Source organism: Ursus americanus, chromosome 5, assembly GCF_024610735.1.
Source record: "Ursus americanus isolate L20-20 chromosome 5, mUrsAme1.1.p, whole genome shotgun sequence".
Taxonomy (NCBI): Eukaryota; Metazoa; Chordata; class Mammalia; order Carnivora; family Ursidae; genus Ursus; species Ursus americanus.
Window position 1 is genome coordinate 11,719,174 of NC_142131.1, and position 16,241 is coordinate 11,735,414.

At 39.6% G+C, this 16,241-nt stretch overlaps 1 protein-coding gene across 1 annotated transcript in view; it reads right to left on the bottom strand.

The window, feature by feature from the left end:
* Positions 1-16,241, bottom strand: part of LOC123799284 (uncharacterized) — a 182,402-nt gene that overhangs the window by 52,838 nt on the left and 113,323 nt on the right. The window contains exon 8 of the mRNA XM_087861961.1: positions 3,646-3,709. Coding sequence (XP_087718087.1) covers positions 3,646-3,709 — 64 coding nt within the window. The remainder of the gene's footprint in view (positions 1-3,645; positions 3,710-16,241) is intronic.

The window sequence follows — 16,241 nt, forward strand, 5'->3', positions numbered from 1 at the left end:
CTAGCACAGAAATTTTCATATTCCATTGAATCCTGTAAGTTTTGGAAAAGTATCTTGGCAACTTCCTAGAATCAGGGATGGGTGAGTAAGTCTCTACTTCTCCCACATGCCTTCTTCTAGAGGTCATCTTGTGATTTTGTCAGTGTAATGCACTGACAATTTGTTTGAATAAAGGAGTCTACTGTTTTCAAAAGTTTGAAAATCACTGCACTATTTCATATTCTAAATTCTCTCTTGGCATGAACATGCTAGGTATACGTTACATCCCTAGGACAAGTGGAAGAAATCATAGGACAGGCCACTGAAAAAGAATGAAACCCAGAGGAAATGTAAAAGTCATCAATTCTGTCAATAAAAGGAGTGCTAGGCAAGAGTGGAGCTCAGATTCCTAAGTGCTCCTGGAAAATAGGGTTAAAAAATGAGGAGGCAATTCTAAGGAGATGAGTTGGTGAGGAGGTTGCCCTCCCACCGGAAGGATTTAGTGTCTGTTGTGTTCTGGAGCCGGCCCTGCAAAAACAAGTCTGCAGCACTCCTAGAAGAAGCTGTATTCAGCATTTCCTCAGGTCTCTCAAATCTCAAACAAATAAACCAATGTTTCTTGACCCTATGTCCTACTTAGACAGCATTCTCTGCTTCTGTCCTTAGACTTCCCAAAAGCACTCTATAATCATTGTGTCCACTTTTGGACCTCTAACTCACCTTTCAGCCCACTCCACTGTGTCTTCTGCCTCTGCCATGCCTTTGAAATAATAGTTGCTGATTTAATCAATGACATTTTTATCCTTAATCCCAATGGAAGTTTTTCGGTTTTGCATCACTGGACTTCAGAGAGGCCTTTGACAAAATGGATTGCTATCATCTTCTTGATACTTTCTCCTTCCTTGCCTTTTGTGTTAGGGAAGGATGGATGAAGAGGAACAGAAAGCTTTAAAACAAAAACAATGTATGTAAAAATTCCAAGGCACAAGGGAAGTAGTTAAAGGAATTAAAGGACAGCCATTGTGAGTGGAATATAGATAGTGTGGGCAAGCATACCAGAGGAGCTGGAAAGATGGATAGAAACTAGGTCATGAAGACCATTTTTAAGACTTTAGATTTTGTCCTAAGAAGGAAGGATGAAAATTGAGGGATATAATCTAATTTGTTCTTTTAGAGACCGTTCTGACTATAGTAAAAAAAAAAAAAAAAAAAAAAAAAAAAAAATTGGTGGAGTAGATTACGTGGACAGGCCACACAGTAATAGTTCAAGTAAAAGATGATAGTGGTTTAGAGTGGGTTGGTGGTGGTGGAGATGAAAAGAAATACCTGGATGCCACTTTATCTGGTTTTATTCTGACTTCTCTGGCCACTTCTTTTTTTCCATGTGATTCCCAACTTACCACTCCTAAAATATTGATGTCACCCAAGATTGATTTTTTTCTGTATTTGAACCTTTTTTCATTCCATTCCTCGCCATTGTTCCTAAATTAGACACATACTTAATATCACCTATGGAAATTTCAAAATAAAAATAGATTCAGAACTTGTATCTTCTAGCATTTGGTAGGTGTGGTGGACATGAGAATACGCCTCTCAGATCTGACTGCAGGGAGTCTAAGTACTTCACGTCACTGAGGACCCCAGCTGCTGCTCTCTAAAACTGTCGCATTAGTTTTGAGGCCATGTTAGACGTCAGGCATTTTCCCAGTTAATTAATTTCTTCTACTTTTAACCCTATCTTAGCAACTGTTTCTTAAATGATTCAAACCAACCCTGCTGTATGAAAAGTAAACCAAGGTAAAGGCAGTCAGACCAAGATTTTAGGGCACCTGGGTGGCTCAGCTGGTTAAGCATCCAACTCTTGATTTCAGTTCAGATCATGACCTCACGGTCATGAGATCGAGCCCACGTCGGGTTCCATGCTGGGCATAGAGCCTGCTTAAGATTTTCTCTCTCCCTCTCCCTCTGCCCCTCCCCCTGGCACCCCATGCATGCATGCTGTCTCTCTTTCAAAAAAAATAATAGTATTAATAATAAAATTAAATTAAAAATAAAAAATTATTATAAAAAATATTTGGACTAGTTGCCTACTACCTGGCAACTGAATAGGATGTCATGCTGGTTAGCAGGCAGACACAGGTTGCCTTTAACACAGGTAGCAGCACAAATGTTAAAATTTCAACAGTAGTAAATTGGGAAAATGTCCGAATGGAAGAGAATGCTATGCCATGTGCAATGGCGGGCATTTGAAAAACAATCCTACTCATTGCTAAGCTGTTCTGACACACTACAGAAGGCTAATGAGAGACTGAGGGCTGGTCACAAGCTGTCAATGGTTAAATGTGAAAGCACTGTGTTCTCTCTAATAACCCACAGGATGTCCCCATTTCAGACAGAAGGGCAGACACAGCTGAGCATACGCTGAAGACCTACTTGTTAGTCTCAGCATCCCAGAAATGTTTGAATGCTCAGCCAATACGGGGCATAATATAAAAGTCAGATTCCTGCTGGGGAAACCCGGGATCCTTAAACACAAGATAGAACCATCTGCGTAATGCCCCTGTTGACGCTGCAACCCCTTACACCCTTCCCTATTAAAATCTGCCACTTGCGCTTTGCTGGAAGATGCTGTAGAGGCTTCCTCCTCACAGGACATTTCATGTTCCTCTCAGGAACTTCCTATTTGACCTACAAGGCTGATAACAACGACCGAGGGTTAAACCCAACACAACCTGACTGGGAACATAATGGATCTGATAAGAAAGAAATGATATGCCTCGAGAGTTGCAAGAATTTCTCAGCACTGACCAGCAGGAGCTAAGGTAGAACTTTTAGGATTGAAATTTGAGGGTACCTGATCAAGCCAGGAAGGCATATAAGACTGGAAAAGCAAAAATTCATTGATTTGGGGATATTTTCTTGGGACATGGGATTTAGCATCTTATAACTTCCAGGGAATGGCCAATTCACTGTTCAGATGGCTCTTAGAGGATGGGAAAAAAATGATGGCCACTGTCACCAAAGTAGAAATACCTGATTTCTCCTAGCAGAAAATACACAAAAGAATAGAGAGACTGGTAGAAGAGGAATAATATGTGAGGCCAGAAAAAGGATTACAGGATTATGTTCCATGGAAGATCCCAGAGTACCAACCATTCACAAAGACCATCAGGAATGTGCTGGAGAGAGGGAATCAGCACCACTGAGAAGTTCAGTGGAAGTTCTTGGTACACCAAGTATGATGGCAGGAAATGCATTCACAGAACAGGGCTCATTAATATCTTAAGAGATAAAGGGATCCTGAAGTAGTTGAGGACAGGCAGCGTGATGTTCAGGCACCGATAATTACTATAAGGACCAGCAAAGTCAGAGGGGCGACCAAGTCCTCTGGACCTGCAATGAGTTGAGTCACTTTTAGAGAACTTGGTATCCTAACAAGCAAAACTGATAACTAGCCAACCTTGGTGCTGCTTAACATGCAACCAGGAGGTGAGGGGGAGCAAGAGTGAGGAACAAGACATTATACATAATTGGTTATCATTCCAATAAAAAGGTACAAGCTTTTGCTCAGTTCCTGGACCTGAGCTGATTTGCAAGTCTAGAATTGGAACCCACTGGCCTGAAAAGACAGCCAGACCCCTAGAAATAAGGTCCCGCATTACATACCATGATGATTTCCCCAGTCCTTCCCCCAATGGGACATACAGCCATTAACTTGGATGAATGTGCACTGGAAAAAAAAGAAATATTTATTGATGATTTAAGAAAAGAAAGCAGGCTGTCAGGAAAGCCAGAACGGTTAAGGAAGGTTTTAAGGGGAAAATAGGCCAAATCAATAAGATTAATTCCAATGTACTACTCATTTTAAAAAGCTATAAATCAAGTTATACAAAGTATGTTCTATGACCACAGTGGAATTCAATTTGAATTCAATAACAGAAATATATCCAAAAATCTCCAATTATTAGGAAATTAAATAGCACAGTTCTAAACAACCCCTGGGTCAAAGAATATTCAAAGGGGAAACAATAAAGTATTTTGAAATAAATGAAAATAAAAATATATCACAATTTATGAGATATAGCTATTGCCTATATAAAATACTCTTTGTTTCAGTCTATAATAACTTTAGTTTATATTTATTCATTTAATGTCTAGAACATAAGCTGTATTAGGGCAACAATTTCATCTTTTTTCTCCTTTATATCCCCAGTTTCTAGCATAATGCTCAGGCCCATTTAAAGAAATATATATGAATATATGAACCCCACCACTGGAAGCAACCACTATAAAAATTTAATGCATATCCATCCAGAATTCCCTGGCCATATATAAAAATATTTATATTCTTTTTTACAATAATGAAATAATACTATCCACATCCGTTTGTAGACTATTTCCCCAATTAACTATATTTTGGGAAATTATTTAAGTGTGAAAAAATAAGGATATACATCAATTATTAGTGGTTGTAAAGTATTATATAGATTTATCCTGATTTATTTAAGCAATATCTACCAATGAACATTTAGGTATTTTCTGATTTTCCATACTTAAAAAAAAAAAATGCAGTAAATGATATATGCGAAAATACAAACAACATACTTATCTATCTTTTAAGGATAAATTTCTTTTTCTTTTTTTTTTTTAAGATTTCATTTATTTATGTGACAGAGAGACAGCCAGTGAGAGAGGGAACACAAGCAGGGGGAGTGGGAGAGGAAGAAGCAGGCTCCCAGCGGAGGAGCCTGATGTGGGACTCGATCCCAGAACGCTGGGATCACGCCCTGAGCCTAAGGCAGACGCTTAATGACTGCGCTACACAGGCGCCCCAAGGATAAATTTCTACAGGTAGAATGGCTGGCCTTAAAGGTATGTACATGTAAATGATGCAAAATGATAAATTCTAGAAATAATGTATAAATCTCACAGCATACCAAACTAAGGATTATTTTATTTTTTTAAGAAAAAGCTATTGTCTTGATTTTGGAGTCAAGTATATATTAATACTTATATGCCTATAATACTTATAATTTGTCCCTTTTACTGATGTAATTGTTGAAATGACAATATTTTTTTCTGGCTTCTTAGTAGTCCATTAACAAACTGTTGATAATAAGTGAGCATTTTATGATTTGCATAATATTTATAAACCAGCTGTTGTTATTTACAAAGTGGTGATGAATGAAACTGCAGTACCAATAAGGGCTAATTGTTGAGTTGAATGAACTTGATCAAGCACTCATTTTGCAAATGCCTTGAAACTTGAGCAGACTACTTGATACAAAAAATATTTACTTATATAGGTAAAGTTCATCTTTCTCCTCTCCTACAGATTTTTTTGTAGCTACTTTGGAAGATATATTGTGGAAAGGGGCATTGATGACCTATTCAGAGAAGTTGGCATATTTTCTCTGGAGTCTGGGGATCGCGGCTGCCTGACAGCAGACCACGGCTGACTTCGCTCTGAAGGCAGAGTCAAGAGAGATGGTTCCAGTAAATTTGATGTGTTCCTGACGCAAGAGACAAATGGCCTGGGTGTTGTCCTGCCCAAGAAGACTGCCTTCCCATATGAGATAACCCAGCAGAGAATAAACCTTCTAGATTCCTAAGAGCTGATGGAGAAACTATAAACAGTCAGCCAGAAAATGTATTCATCAGCATCAAGGAAATATGGGTGCAAGATCTCCAACAATGGAGGAAGGAAGGTGTGGTGTTCTCCCAGGAACACACAAGAACACTTTTTCCAGTAAGACTTGGCATCACACATCTGACATGGCCAGAGGAAACCAGCAGTTACGTGCCAGACAAGCAGTGTCAATATCTGCCCTCCCCACACCTCTTCCAACTCCAGAGAAGGAGCAGAGAGGCTGTTTCCAGAGTGAGAAAAGAGAAGAAGCACTCTCTGAAGAAATAAAAAAAAAGAAGCTAACTAGCCCGCTCTTTCCACAGCCGTTCTCACAACCTTGGGAAGGGGATAATCTTTAGCTTCACTGAACTTAAAAATTCCATTCCATGAAAATAAATATTTGAATGACCTGAGATTGTCAGTGGACTAAAAGGACCTAAAAGTAACCTGAAAAGTCATGAAACTAGCTTTAAGTTTATCCACAAGGCAAGAGGAGAATTGACTCAATAGAAAATTTTTTAAAAATACTGAAGATGGGACGCCTGGGTGGCTCAGTTGATTAAGCGTCTGCCTTTGGCTCAGGTCATGATTCCGGCCTCCTGGGTACAAGTCCCGCCTCGGGCTCCTTGTTCAGTGGAGAGCCTCCTTCCCCCTCTGCCTGATGCTCCCCCTGCTTGTGCTTGCTCTCTCTCCCACTCTCTCTCTTTTTAATAAATATATAAAATCTTAAAAAAAAATACTGGAGATAAAGACTAAGTTGCCCCATGATTGCACACTCTGTATCCCACTATCTCAATATAATGCTTCTACACTGAACCAAAAAAATTATTTTTATTATGCAAAATATAATAGTATCTATAGGCTACAAGTTTTTGACGGTCATAGTCTATAAAACAGCAACTGATATATCCACAATATGAAAAAGCCAAGTTTTTATTATGGTGCTTCAATTAAAGAGGCATTGTTAAGTAACAGACTCCAGGTTTATAATGTGAATATCAATCAATCTGAAAGTATTGATCAAGCTCCATTTTTGTGCCCATTTCTCCTTCTCCCTCCCTCAAAGGAGTATAAGTTCTGATGAAAGAGGCATTAAAACACTTATGAGGTCTACTTCCAAATAAAAGTACAATAGGAGTTTGAAATTTTAATAAAAAGTAATCTTAGAAGTCAGTAAAGCTTGCCTTTTTAAAACTTCCATTTTTTTAAAGTGTATTCAAGTAAGCTTGGTTTTGTTTGAATTTGACATGTGCTTATTCCTAGAAATAAATAGGATATTTGGTACTAGAAGTTTTGAAAAAGATCTACCAGTAAAGTCAGCATACATTGCCTATTCAAATCAGTACATGGTCCAAATCTATTTACACTTCATAAAACTTTCAATTACAGAAACAAAAGAAAGCACTAACATAAAACCCAAAAAAATAAACAGCATAGAAAATGCTAACAGCATATGCAGCTTTTAACCTCTTCACTGTAAATATAATTTTTATATATTTTTATATGTCTAAGTGTCTTTAACACCATGCATTCTGTTCTCACCTCAGGGCTCACTAACACATAAGAAAGGAACTTCGAACAATTTAAATGCATTATTATAAAAATCATTTTAAGAAAAACATTTATTAAATATAATAGTTAGTAATTAAATTAGTCAATTAATAATTGTTAAATAATAAAGTTATCAACTACAAAAAAAATCTTAAGATCATATTTTCTTACTAAATTATTTTTATCTCCAAAAACAAGTAAAAATAAGTTAAGAGACACTTAATAAAAATCAGAGATATACTATCTGATTCTTTTTTAAATAAGAATGTTTAAAAGGAAAGGAAGGAAAAAAGAAGAGGGAGATAGAAGAAGTTGAGAAAAACAAATGAATAAGCAAATTAATAATATATCAAGTGGTAAATAACTAAAAATATATCAAATGGTTGCAGTTTCAGTAACAGCAGCAAACATTTTGATTTACAGAGTCCCATTAAAGCTAGATCAATGAAACTCACTAATTAGATTTTATTGACACGAGGGGGAAAAAAATCTCTGTACATCCTGGAGTTCCAAAATGGACGAATAAATCCTGGAGCTACTAGAGGCCATCTTAGCAATAGGAGATGACAGCCAGGCTGAGAAGACACACCAGAGAAAGCAGGGATGAAGGACGGAGAGAAAAATGCTGTCAACATCTGAGACTCCTTGGATTCATCAGCATAGAACAGAGGCCTGCAGCTTTCATTTATGAAAGCCAATGAAGTCCCCCTTTTTCTGCCCACACCAAGTTGTTGTTTTATAACACTTGCAAATCCAAGTGTCCAGGTTAATACAATTCAAAAGTGAAATTTATGCTAAACAAATAGAAAACGCAGAGGGACTAGCTGAGTGTTGGTGGGGTAGTGGCTCCAAAAATGTTCCTGTCCTAATTCCTGGAACTTGTGCCTATGTCTCTTTACATGGCAAAGGGGACTTTGAGGTGGAATTAAATTAAGAATTTTGAGATGAGGCGTTTATCTGGGTAATCACAAGCGTCCCAAAAAGAGTGAAGCAGGAGTCAGAGTCAGAAAGAGAGAAAGCCAACTGCAGAGACTGGAAGAGAAAAGCAGAGATTAGAGGGATGAGCTCTGAAGATGGAAGAAGGACCTGCCAGCCAGGGAACATAGATGGCCTCTGGAAAACAGCAACGAACTCTGCCGCAGAGCCTCAAGAAGAAATCAGTCCTCCCAACATCTTGACTTTGGTCCAGTGAAACCGATTTCAGACTTCCGATGTTTATTACAGCGTTAGAACACATTTGTGTTCCTCTAAACTACCAAGTTTCTGGTAATTTGCTACAGCAGCCATCAGAAACTAATACAGTTGGACATTTCATAGAAGCATCTTGTGCGTAATCCAATATCTTCTACACGATTAAGACAAGTATGCCTCCAGCAAAGCTAAAATTAAATTTGAGGTACACTGAATTGAGAGACGGAATATGGAACTCAAATATTTTCCCTACCTCTGACTACTGAGAGATCTGGGAAGAGGAACACCCAATAACAACGAGCATAACCAGCACCCAAATCTTGGTTTCTACATACCATTCTCCATGAAAAGAAGCAGGGCCCATCAGAGAAGCGTCTGATTCTGGGGCTGGAGCTGGAAAGTACCAAATGAGTCTGGAACATCCTTTTGTGTTGGAAAGTAATAAAATACTCGATGAATGAAAAGGATGTGCCAAACTGACACAGAAGCCTGTATGAAGGAACTTCCATTGACCACGGGAAGACCAACGTGAGCATCAAACTAAATAATCACATTACAGTCCGTTTTATGAAATATGAATTTGTGAGCCCCTATCAATGTAAAGAGAGAAACAAACAAATAAGTAAATGAGAACCTTACACTAGAAGGGCAACTAATAAATATAGAAGGAATGCCTAAATTAGAAAAATCAAATATTTGGCAACCACTACCATTACAACACAATGAATTCAGCCAAAAGACATCAATGGATACTGAAACTAGTGAGTGGAAGTTTGACAGAGAATGGGATATTTACATAATTGCATATTAAAAGAATCAAAGAATTTGCAAAAAGAAAAAAATTTGCATTAAACTAGGCCTGAAGCCCAGTCTACCTCTGCGCGCACACTCTTCCCAAATTCCTATTAATTATAAAGAGAATCGAGTAACTTAACAGTGAAGAAACCTGACACACACCACTTTAATCAAGGATTCAAAGTAAACATCACCAATATTGGAACAATCTAAAATCACAGACCACCTGATAGGATGCAGTAAAAAGAACGCACTGTCACTTCTGTGATTCTGTGACATTCCTGCCACATATACGTAATCTGAATCGATCATGAGGAAACATAAAACACACCCAAATTGAGGGTATTCTACCAAATAACTGGCGTGTAAAAGTCGAGGATGACTGAGACTCAAGGCTGAAGGAGCTTGAAGAGAAGCGGCAGCTAAATGCAGCACAAGATCCTTGACTGGATCTTTTTTGCTATAATCCTCTTATTGGGACAAGTATCAAAACATAAATGGGCTCAGCAACAAGTTAGAAGTAATAGAGGAATATTAATGTCCTGACTTTGACGATTATATGATGTTTGGGTAGCAATACGTCTTTGCTTTTGGAATTACACATTAAGTATTGGAGCGTAGCAGGCGTCATGTCAGTAACTTTCAAATGGTTCAGAGAAAAAAGTTCATTGCACACTCCTGCAAATGTTCTACAAATTTAAAATTCTTTCAAAATACGAAGAAACACATTTAATACTATGTTAATTAAATAAATAAATAAGCCCAGAAACTGCAGTTAGATTTGTGTGAGCCTGGTGCCCGAGTCAGTACCATGGACGGACAAGGTTGCTGACATAGTCTTGATTATGCCTGGTGTGAATAACCACGGAAATCCTAAAAATGATGTCTAGAACTTAAAATAGCACTTGTGGAATCTGAAGGTGCACTGGCCCTAACTGTTTCCTCGTTTAGACATCTATTACTGCCGGTGATGCCTCACCAGTCTCCTGCTATAGAGAACATAACCTATGTGTAGACATCAGTGGTTGTCTACTAGCATCTATTCCCCCTCCACCTTTCTAACACGACTCCACTCTTGTTCAGACATCTACTCCTCACACCATTACCGATGGTTTAAAAGGAAGTTGATGGACCCTAGCGCCGGAATTGGGCCTCATTTATCTAAAAGTAATCCTATCCTCCAGAGTAAAGATTAGTTCCGTTAATCCAGTTAGTTCATGGTAGTCCCCAGCCTCAAAAATTGATTCAGGAATTAGCCTGTAACCTAATACGGGCCAGGAAGTCATCAAGAAGTTTTTCTGGATGCTTCTGGCGAGAAAATTCTTTGCTTTTAAAAGCAAAACAGACTACCCCTCATCTTCTATATGCTCCATTATAGGGAGTCTCGAGCCTCCAAAGGGCATTTAGCTGCCATGAGGCAACTCAGCCTAAAGAAAAACCCGTTGTACTAAAAGGAACAAAGTCAGGAAAATGCCAAAAAAAAAAAAAAAAAAAAGAGCTACACTCCCGGAGTTAAGCCAGCCCTGACACCCATTCTGCTTTCGTGCATGACTTTGTGAGCCAGTTTAAACCAGTGGGATGGAACTGAATCTTCTATTACTTGTTCCAAAGTATGCTACAATTTGTCATCTCAGGTTTGAAAAGGTGGCGTACACAAGTCAGTCTTCCCAAGTGATTTCTTATTTTGTTCTTCTGAATCCTAATAGGAGAAGAGGGAGAAGAAGAAGAAAAATGAGGACCAGAGAAGAAAAGAAGTTAATCTCTCAGTTGAAAACCATCTGGTGTTACATAGGTATTTACATATATATTTAGATGATGGAAAAGTGTTTTATTCATTTAACAAACATGTATGTAGCACTTACTATGTATCTGGAGCTGTTCATATGTTTTATAATGTTAATTCATTTGATTCTTTTTTTTTTTTAAAGATTTTATTTATTTATTCGACAGAGATAGAGACAGCCAGCGAGAGAGGGAACACAAGCAGGGGGAGTGGGAGAGGAAGAAGCAGGCTCATAGCGGAGGAGCCTGATGTGGGGCTCGATCCAGCAGCGCTGGGATCACGCCCTGAGCCGAAGGCAGACGCTTAACCGCTGTGCCACCCAGGCGCCCCAATTCATTTGATTCTTATAACAATTCATGAGAAGGTGTTATTGCTATCATTCCCATTTTCAGCTGAAGAAACTGAGGCCCATGGAGGTTAAGTAACTGGCCTAAGGTCACACAGCTAGCAAGTGACAGAGACAAGATCCAAATCACTATGTCGTATTGGAATACCAAACAGAGAAAAGATCACCAAAGGAGAACATTCAGGGTTAGTATATAACACAGGATATGGCACGTTGTTAATTCATATGCAAAACTAAGATTTGCATTAGAAAAACTAGATACTCCTCAAATATCAGGAAAATGTAAATGAAATTATTAGTCATTCATCTAAAAAAAAGAAAATTACTGTATGTCTATGTTTGTATAAAATCAACACATGAATAGATAGTAGCACAAACTCAGTAATTATGAAGTACGATGTATTATAGTAGAAAACTCAGTTAAAAATAGAAAAAGAAAAACATTTCCTGTTAAAGGAAACCTGTTAAAGTTTTGTTTTGGTTTGGGTTTTTTCTGGTTAAAAATAGAGAGGGTTTGGAGTAGATAACGGGAAATCTGAATAATTTTAGTTGTCAACTAGGAAATAGTACCAGACACGATTTTCTTTTCTGTTTAATATTTTAGGTATTCTTGCTCATTCAGGTCTGCCTGATTGACACCCGAACTTCTTTTCGCAGCACCTTTACCTGCTTAGTCTATAATGCCCACAGAAGGTTCATCTAACAAAACTTCTCCAGGCTTGAAAGGGCAGACAAACGAGGCAGACCTCCCAGCTAAAGAAAGTCCATGTTGCCCAACAGTTTGTGTATGACTTAGGGACTTGCCTGTCTCTCCCTGCATAAATCCATCTTGAGGTTTTTTTTCTTTTAAAGCTGTCCCTTATGTATAAAGTTGATGTAGAAAAGAAGAGGCCTAAAGATAGAACAAAGAGATGAGTAAGAAGGGACCTCTCCTTAACCTCTGAAGTACTTAATGATGCCTTCAAATATTTCAATGCTGCAATGTCTAAATTTTTTTTTAAAGATTTTATTTATTTATTTGACAGAGAGACAGCCAGCGAGAGAGGGAAAACAAGCAGGGGGAGTGGGAGAGGAAGAAGCAGGCTCCCAGCAGAAGAACCTGACGTGGGGCTCAATCCCAGAGCGCTGGAATCACGCCCTGAGCCAAAGGCAGACACTTAACGACTGAGCCACCCAGGCGCCCCTGCAATGTCTAAATTTTAAAAGGGTAAACATAACATTGAGCATAGAATAAGGTTAACAGCATAATTTTAAATGTTTCTGCTTGCTACAAGAAAATGGATCAGAAACAAGTCTGCAGTAAAACTTCCATGGGTACTTTTTAAGCTGCCTGGCTCATTCCAATCAGTCCCAGAGCCGAGATCAATTCTAAGGCAATCAACCTTACTATTGACCTGTTCGGTTGCTGTGTAGTTAGCAACTTCATTTTATCTATGTCAAATGGATGTTAGCTTCGCTTTTTAAATTGTTTCCATTTCTGGATGTCAGAAAACATGTTACATTTATATTTCCCACAGAAATGTAGACTATAGCAGCCATTAAACAAAGACGTTTGAATAAATGAATTTAAAAGGCCACATGACAGGAGTCTGGAGCAGAGATAGGAATTCATTGCCCTTACCCTGCCTGCCTGCATCCTGTGGAAGAGGAGAGCTCGGTAGGTTGTCCCTGTTTGCAGTCCCGACTACTTTCCTGTTCACGCTGGGAACTGGCTGGTTTCACTGATTGCAGGATACTTGGGGCAGGATGCCCTCTCTCTACCCACAGTCTTGCCCATTTTTAAAAGTGCATCTCCAACTGTTCCTTCTCCGAAATAGAAAGAACATTAGCTGAAGTCAAAAGGACTGATTTTTAGTCCCAGCTCTTATTCTGACTTGCTGTGTGTTCTAGGACAAGTTGTTTAACTTCTCTGGGTATCAGTTTGTTTGTGCAAGCCCGTGGTTGAACTGCAAGGAAGCTTAGGGACTGATGATCTATATGGAGGTCTGTATCCATGTTTTCTGTGACCTCCAGAGTGTCGTTCGTGGTCGGTTTTGTTGTTTTGGGTTTGTTTTTTTTTTAATATTTTAAATTACTTGCCAACATTTTAGAGAATTTTTTAAGCAAAATATATTCAAAAAACATTTTCCCAATCCTATAGCACTTCTAAAACAATTTTATTAATAAGTTTATTACAGGTTTATCATTTTATCTTTGCTTTTATCATGTGTTGCTAGTCACAACCATGACTTATTTGATGGTGAGTAACTGAGTAGGAATGCATTCGCAATTTTAGGTTCCTGTGGGAAAATACAGTGTGTTTATAATGCATTTTCCAGAAAAGAATTGGAAAAGTAAGGATTATCCTGTGATTTTGTTATTTTATAAATTCACATGCCCACTAAACTAGATTTAACTCTTGGTGTAATTAGTTTTGGTTTCAGAGTTTCCAAGGTTTGTGGATACGATAAAATTGAGATTGTGGCTAAGGTTAATATTTTCTTAACAGTAAGTTTGGTTGGTAGCTGTGGAACATAAATAGTTGAAATTTGTATCAGGGCCAGCCAAATTTGGTTCTGTTTTCTCTCAGCTGCTTGTCTTTTACATTAGAAAATAAAGGAAAGAATAGCCAAAAATCTTAGGAATGCTTACCAAATATCTGAAGTTAGTTGTCAAATGCCATTTAGATAAATTGGGGGGAAAGGAAAATGGGCATAAAGGAGTAATACAGATACATGGAAAATTCTACAGGGAAATTTTACTTTAAAATTCATTGCATGGTTTAATATTAAGTGTGCCTGTGTGTGGATTTCTGATACACATTAAATAACACAAATTAGATGTACATGAGACCTTAAAGTGAAAAAATTGCAAACATATGAATAATGCAGTGGTATTCTTAGTGTTTGGATAGGCTGGCCTCTTGGAATTAGGTTAGATAATGTCATCTTCTGAGCTGGAATTGAACATGCTTTTATTTAATGAGCAGCGGTTATCTGTGTAACACCCTGAACTAACACTGGTAATTGCAATGCTAGCAAATCTGGATGGTCTACTAAAATCCTCTCAGGGAGGGGCGCCTAGAAGTCTCAGTCTGTTAAGCCTCTGACTCCTGATTTCTGCACGGGTCATGATCTCAGGGTCCCGGCATTGCGCTCTGTGCCCAGCAGGGAGTCTGCTTGTCCCACTCCCTCTCTCTTCTTCTGTCTAAAATAAGTAAATAAATAAATAAATAAATAAATAAATAAATAAATAGATAGATAAATAAATAAATAAATAAAATCTTAAAAAATAAGTAAATAAAATCTTTTTAGGAAAACTAGACATCCAGATTGATAGATAGATAAATAGATAGATACTAATAAAAAATAAGTGGCAGCCTGGATAATGTTTAAAAAAACTAGACCCAAAGGGTAAAAATCTCATTGTCTTTAGTTCTTTTCTTTTAGGAAAAAGAGTTCCCAGGTGTGATGGCTAACTTTATATATCAAATTGACTGGGCCACAGGGTGCCCCAATATTTGGTCAAACATAATTGGGTGTTTCTGTGAGAGTGTTTGGGGTGAGATTAACATTTAAACTGATCATCGGAGTAAAATAGAGCGCCCTCTCTAAGGGGTGGGCCAGGCTCATCCACGCTGTTGAAGGCCTGAGAACAACAACAAAGGCCCACCCCCAGGAAGGGAGAGTTTCTCCTACCTGACGACCCTCCAGCTGGGACCTCAACCTGTTCCTGTCTTCAGACTCAAACTGAGACATTGGCTCTTCAGGGTCTAAAGCCTGACAGGCTCAGATGAGAACTATGCCATCAGCTCTGCTGAGTCTCCCACTTATGGACTCACTCCAAAGGTCTTGGGACTTCTCAGCCTCTATAATCGCACCTGCCAATTCCTTATAAGAAATACATGGAAGAGGAGTTAAGATGGCGGAGGAGTAGGAGACACCGTTTTCAGCCGGTCCCCGAGTCGAGCTGGATAGGTACCAGACCAGCCTAAACAACCACGGAACCAGCCTGAGACGCAGGAAGACGCATCTGGATCTCTACAAATGAACATCTCCAGCGCTGAGTATTGAGGTACGAAGCGGGGAGCCATGAAACCGTGCACAGATATCGGAAGATAAACGGAAGGGGGAGGGAGCCGCCGTGTTCGGGCGCCGGGAAGCGGCAGCCACTTGCACGGGAGAGCGGGCGGGCTCGTGGTCGGCACCCGCAAAACAGCAGACTGAGACCGTGAGCCGGGTGCACGCGCCACCAGGCATCTCGCGGAACCCCGGAATCCCGGTGCGCTCACGGGATCCAGACTGAGACCGGGAGATCCGGGAGCGCGCGCGGGGCGGCTGGCGGCTGGCGGCATTAGAAACACAAAGGACAGAGACGCGCCGGCCCTGGAAGTGAGGGCAGGGACGCCAAGTGTGGGGCGCACATCCCGGGACGCTGCAGGGTTGAGCAGCACCAACAGAAACAGAGTTAAAGTGGCCAGAACATTAGTAGAGAACAGGCCGCAATCCCTCTGTTCTGTGACAGAGGCTGAAATTCGGCCGCTGCTGCTCTGACTCTCAGAAGAGGCACAGCAAACCGCCAGGGAAAGCCGCCAGAGAACAAAAGCCTGGAAATACCGGCTCAGGGAGTGCCCCTCCCCATCCCCTCTCGCAGGGGACACGGAGACTCTACCCAAACATGGCTGCCTGAGTATCGGCGCGGCAGGCCCCTCCCCCAGAACACAGAAGGCAGGCTGAAAAATCAAGAAGCCCACATCCCTAAGATCCCTATAAAACAAGGGGCACGGCCTGGGACCCAGTCAATAATTTGGGCTCTGGAAACCCCGCAACCTCTCTTCATCAGAATGACAAGAAGGAGAAGCCCCCCCCCAGCAAAGAAAAGACAGTGATTCTGTGGCCTCTGCCACAGAAATAATGGATATGGATGTAACCAAATTATCAGAAATGGAATTCAGAGTAACGATGGTCAAAATGATGAGTAGAATTGAA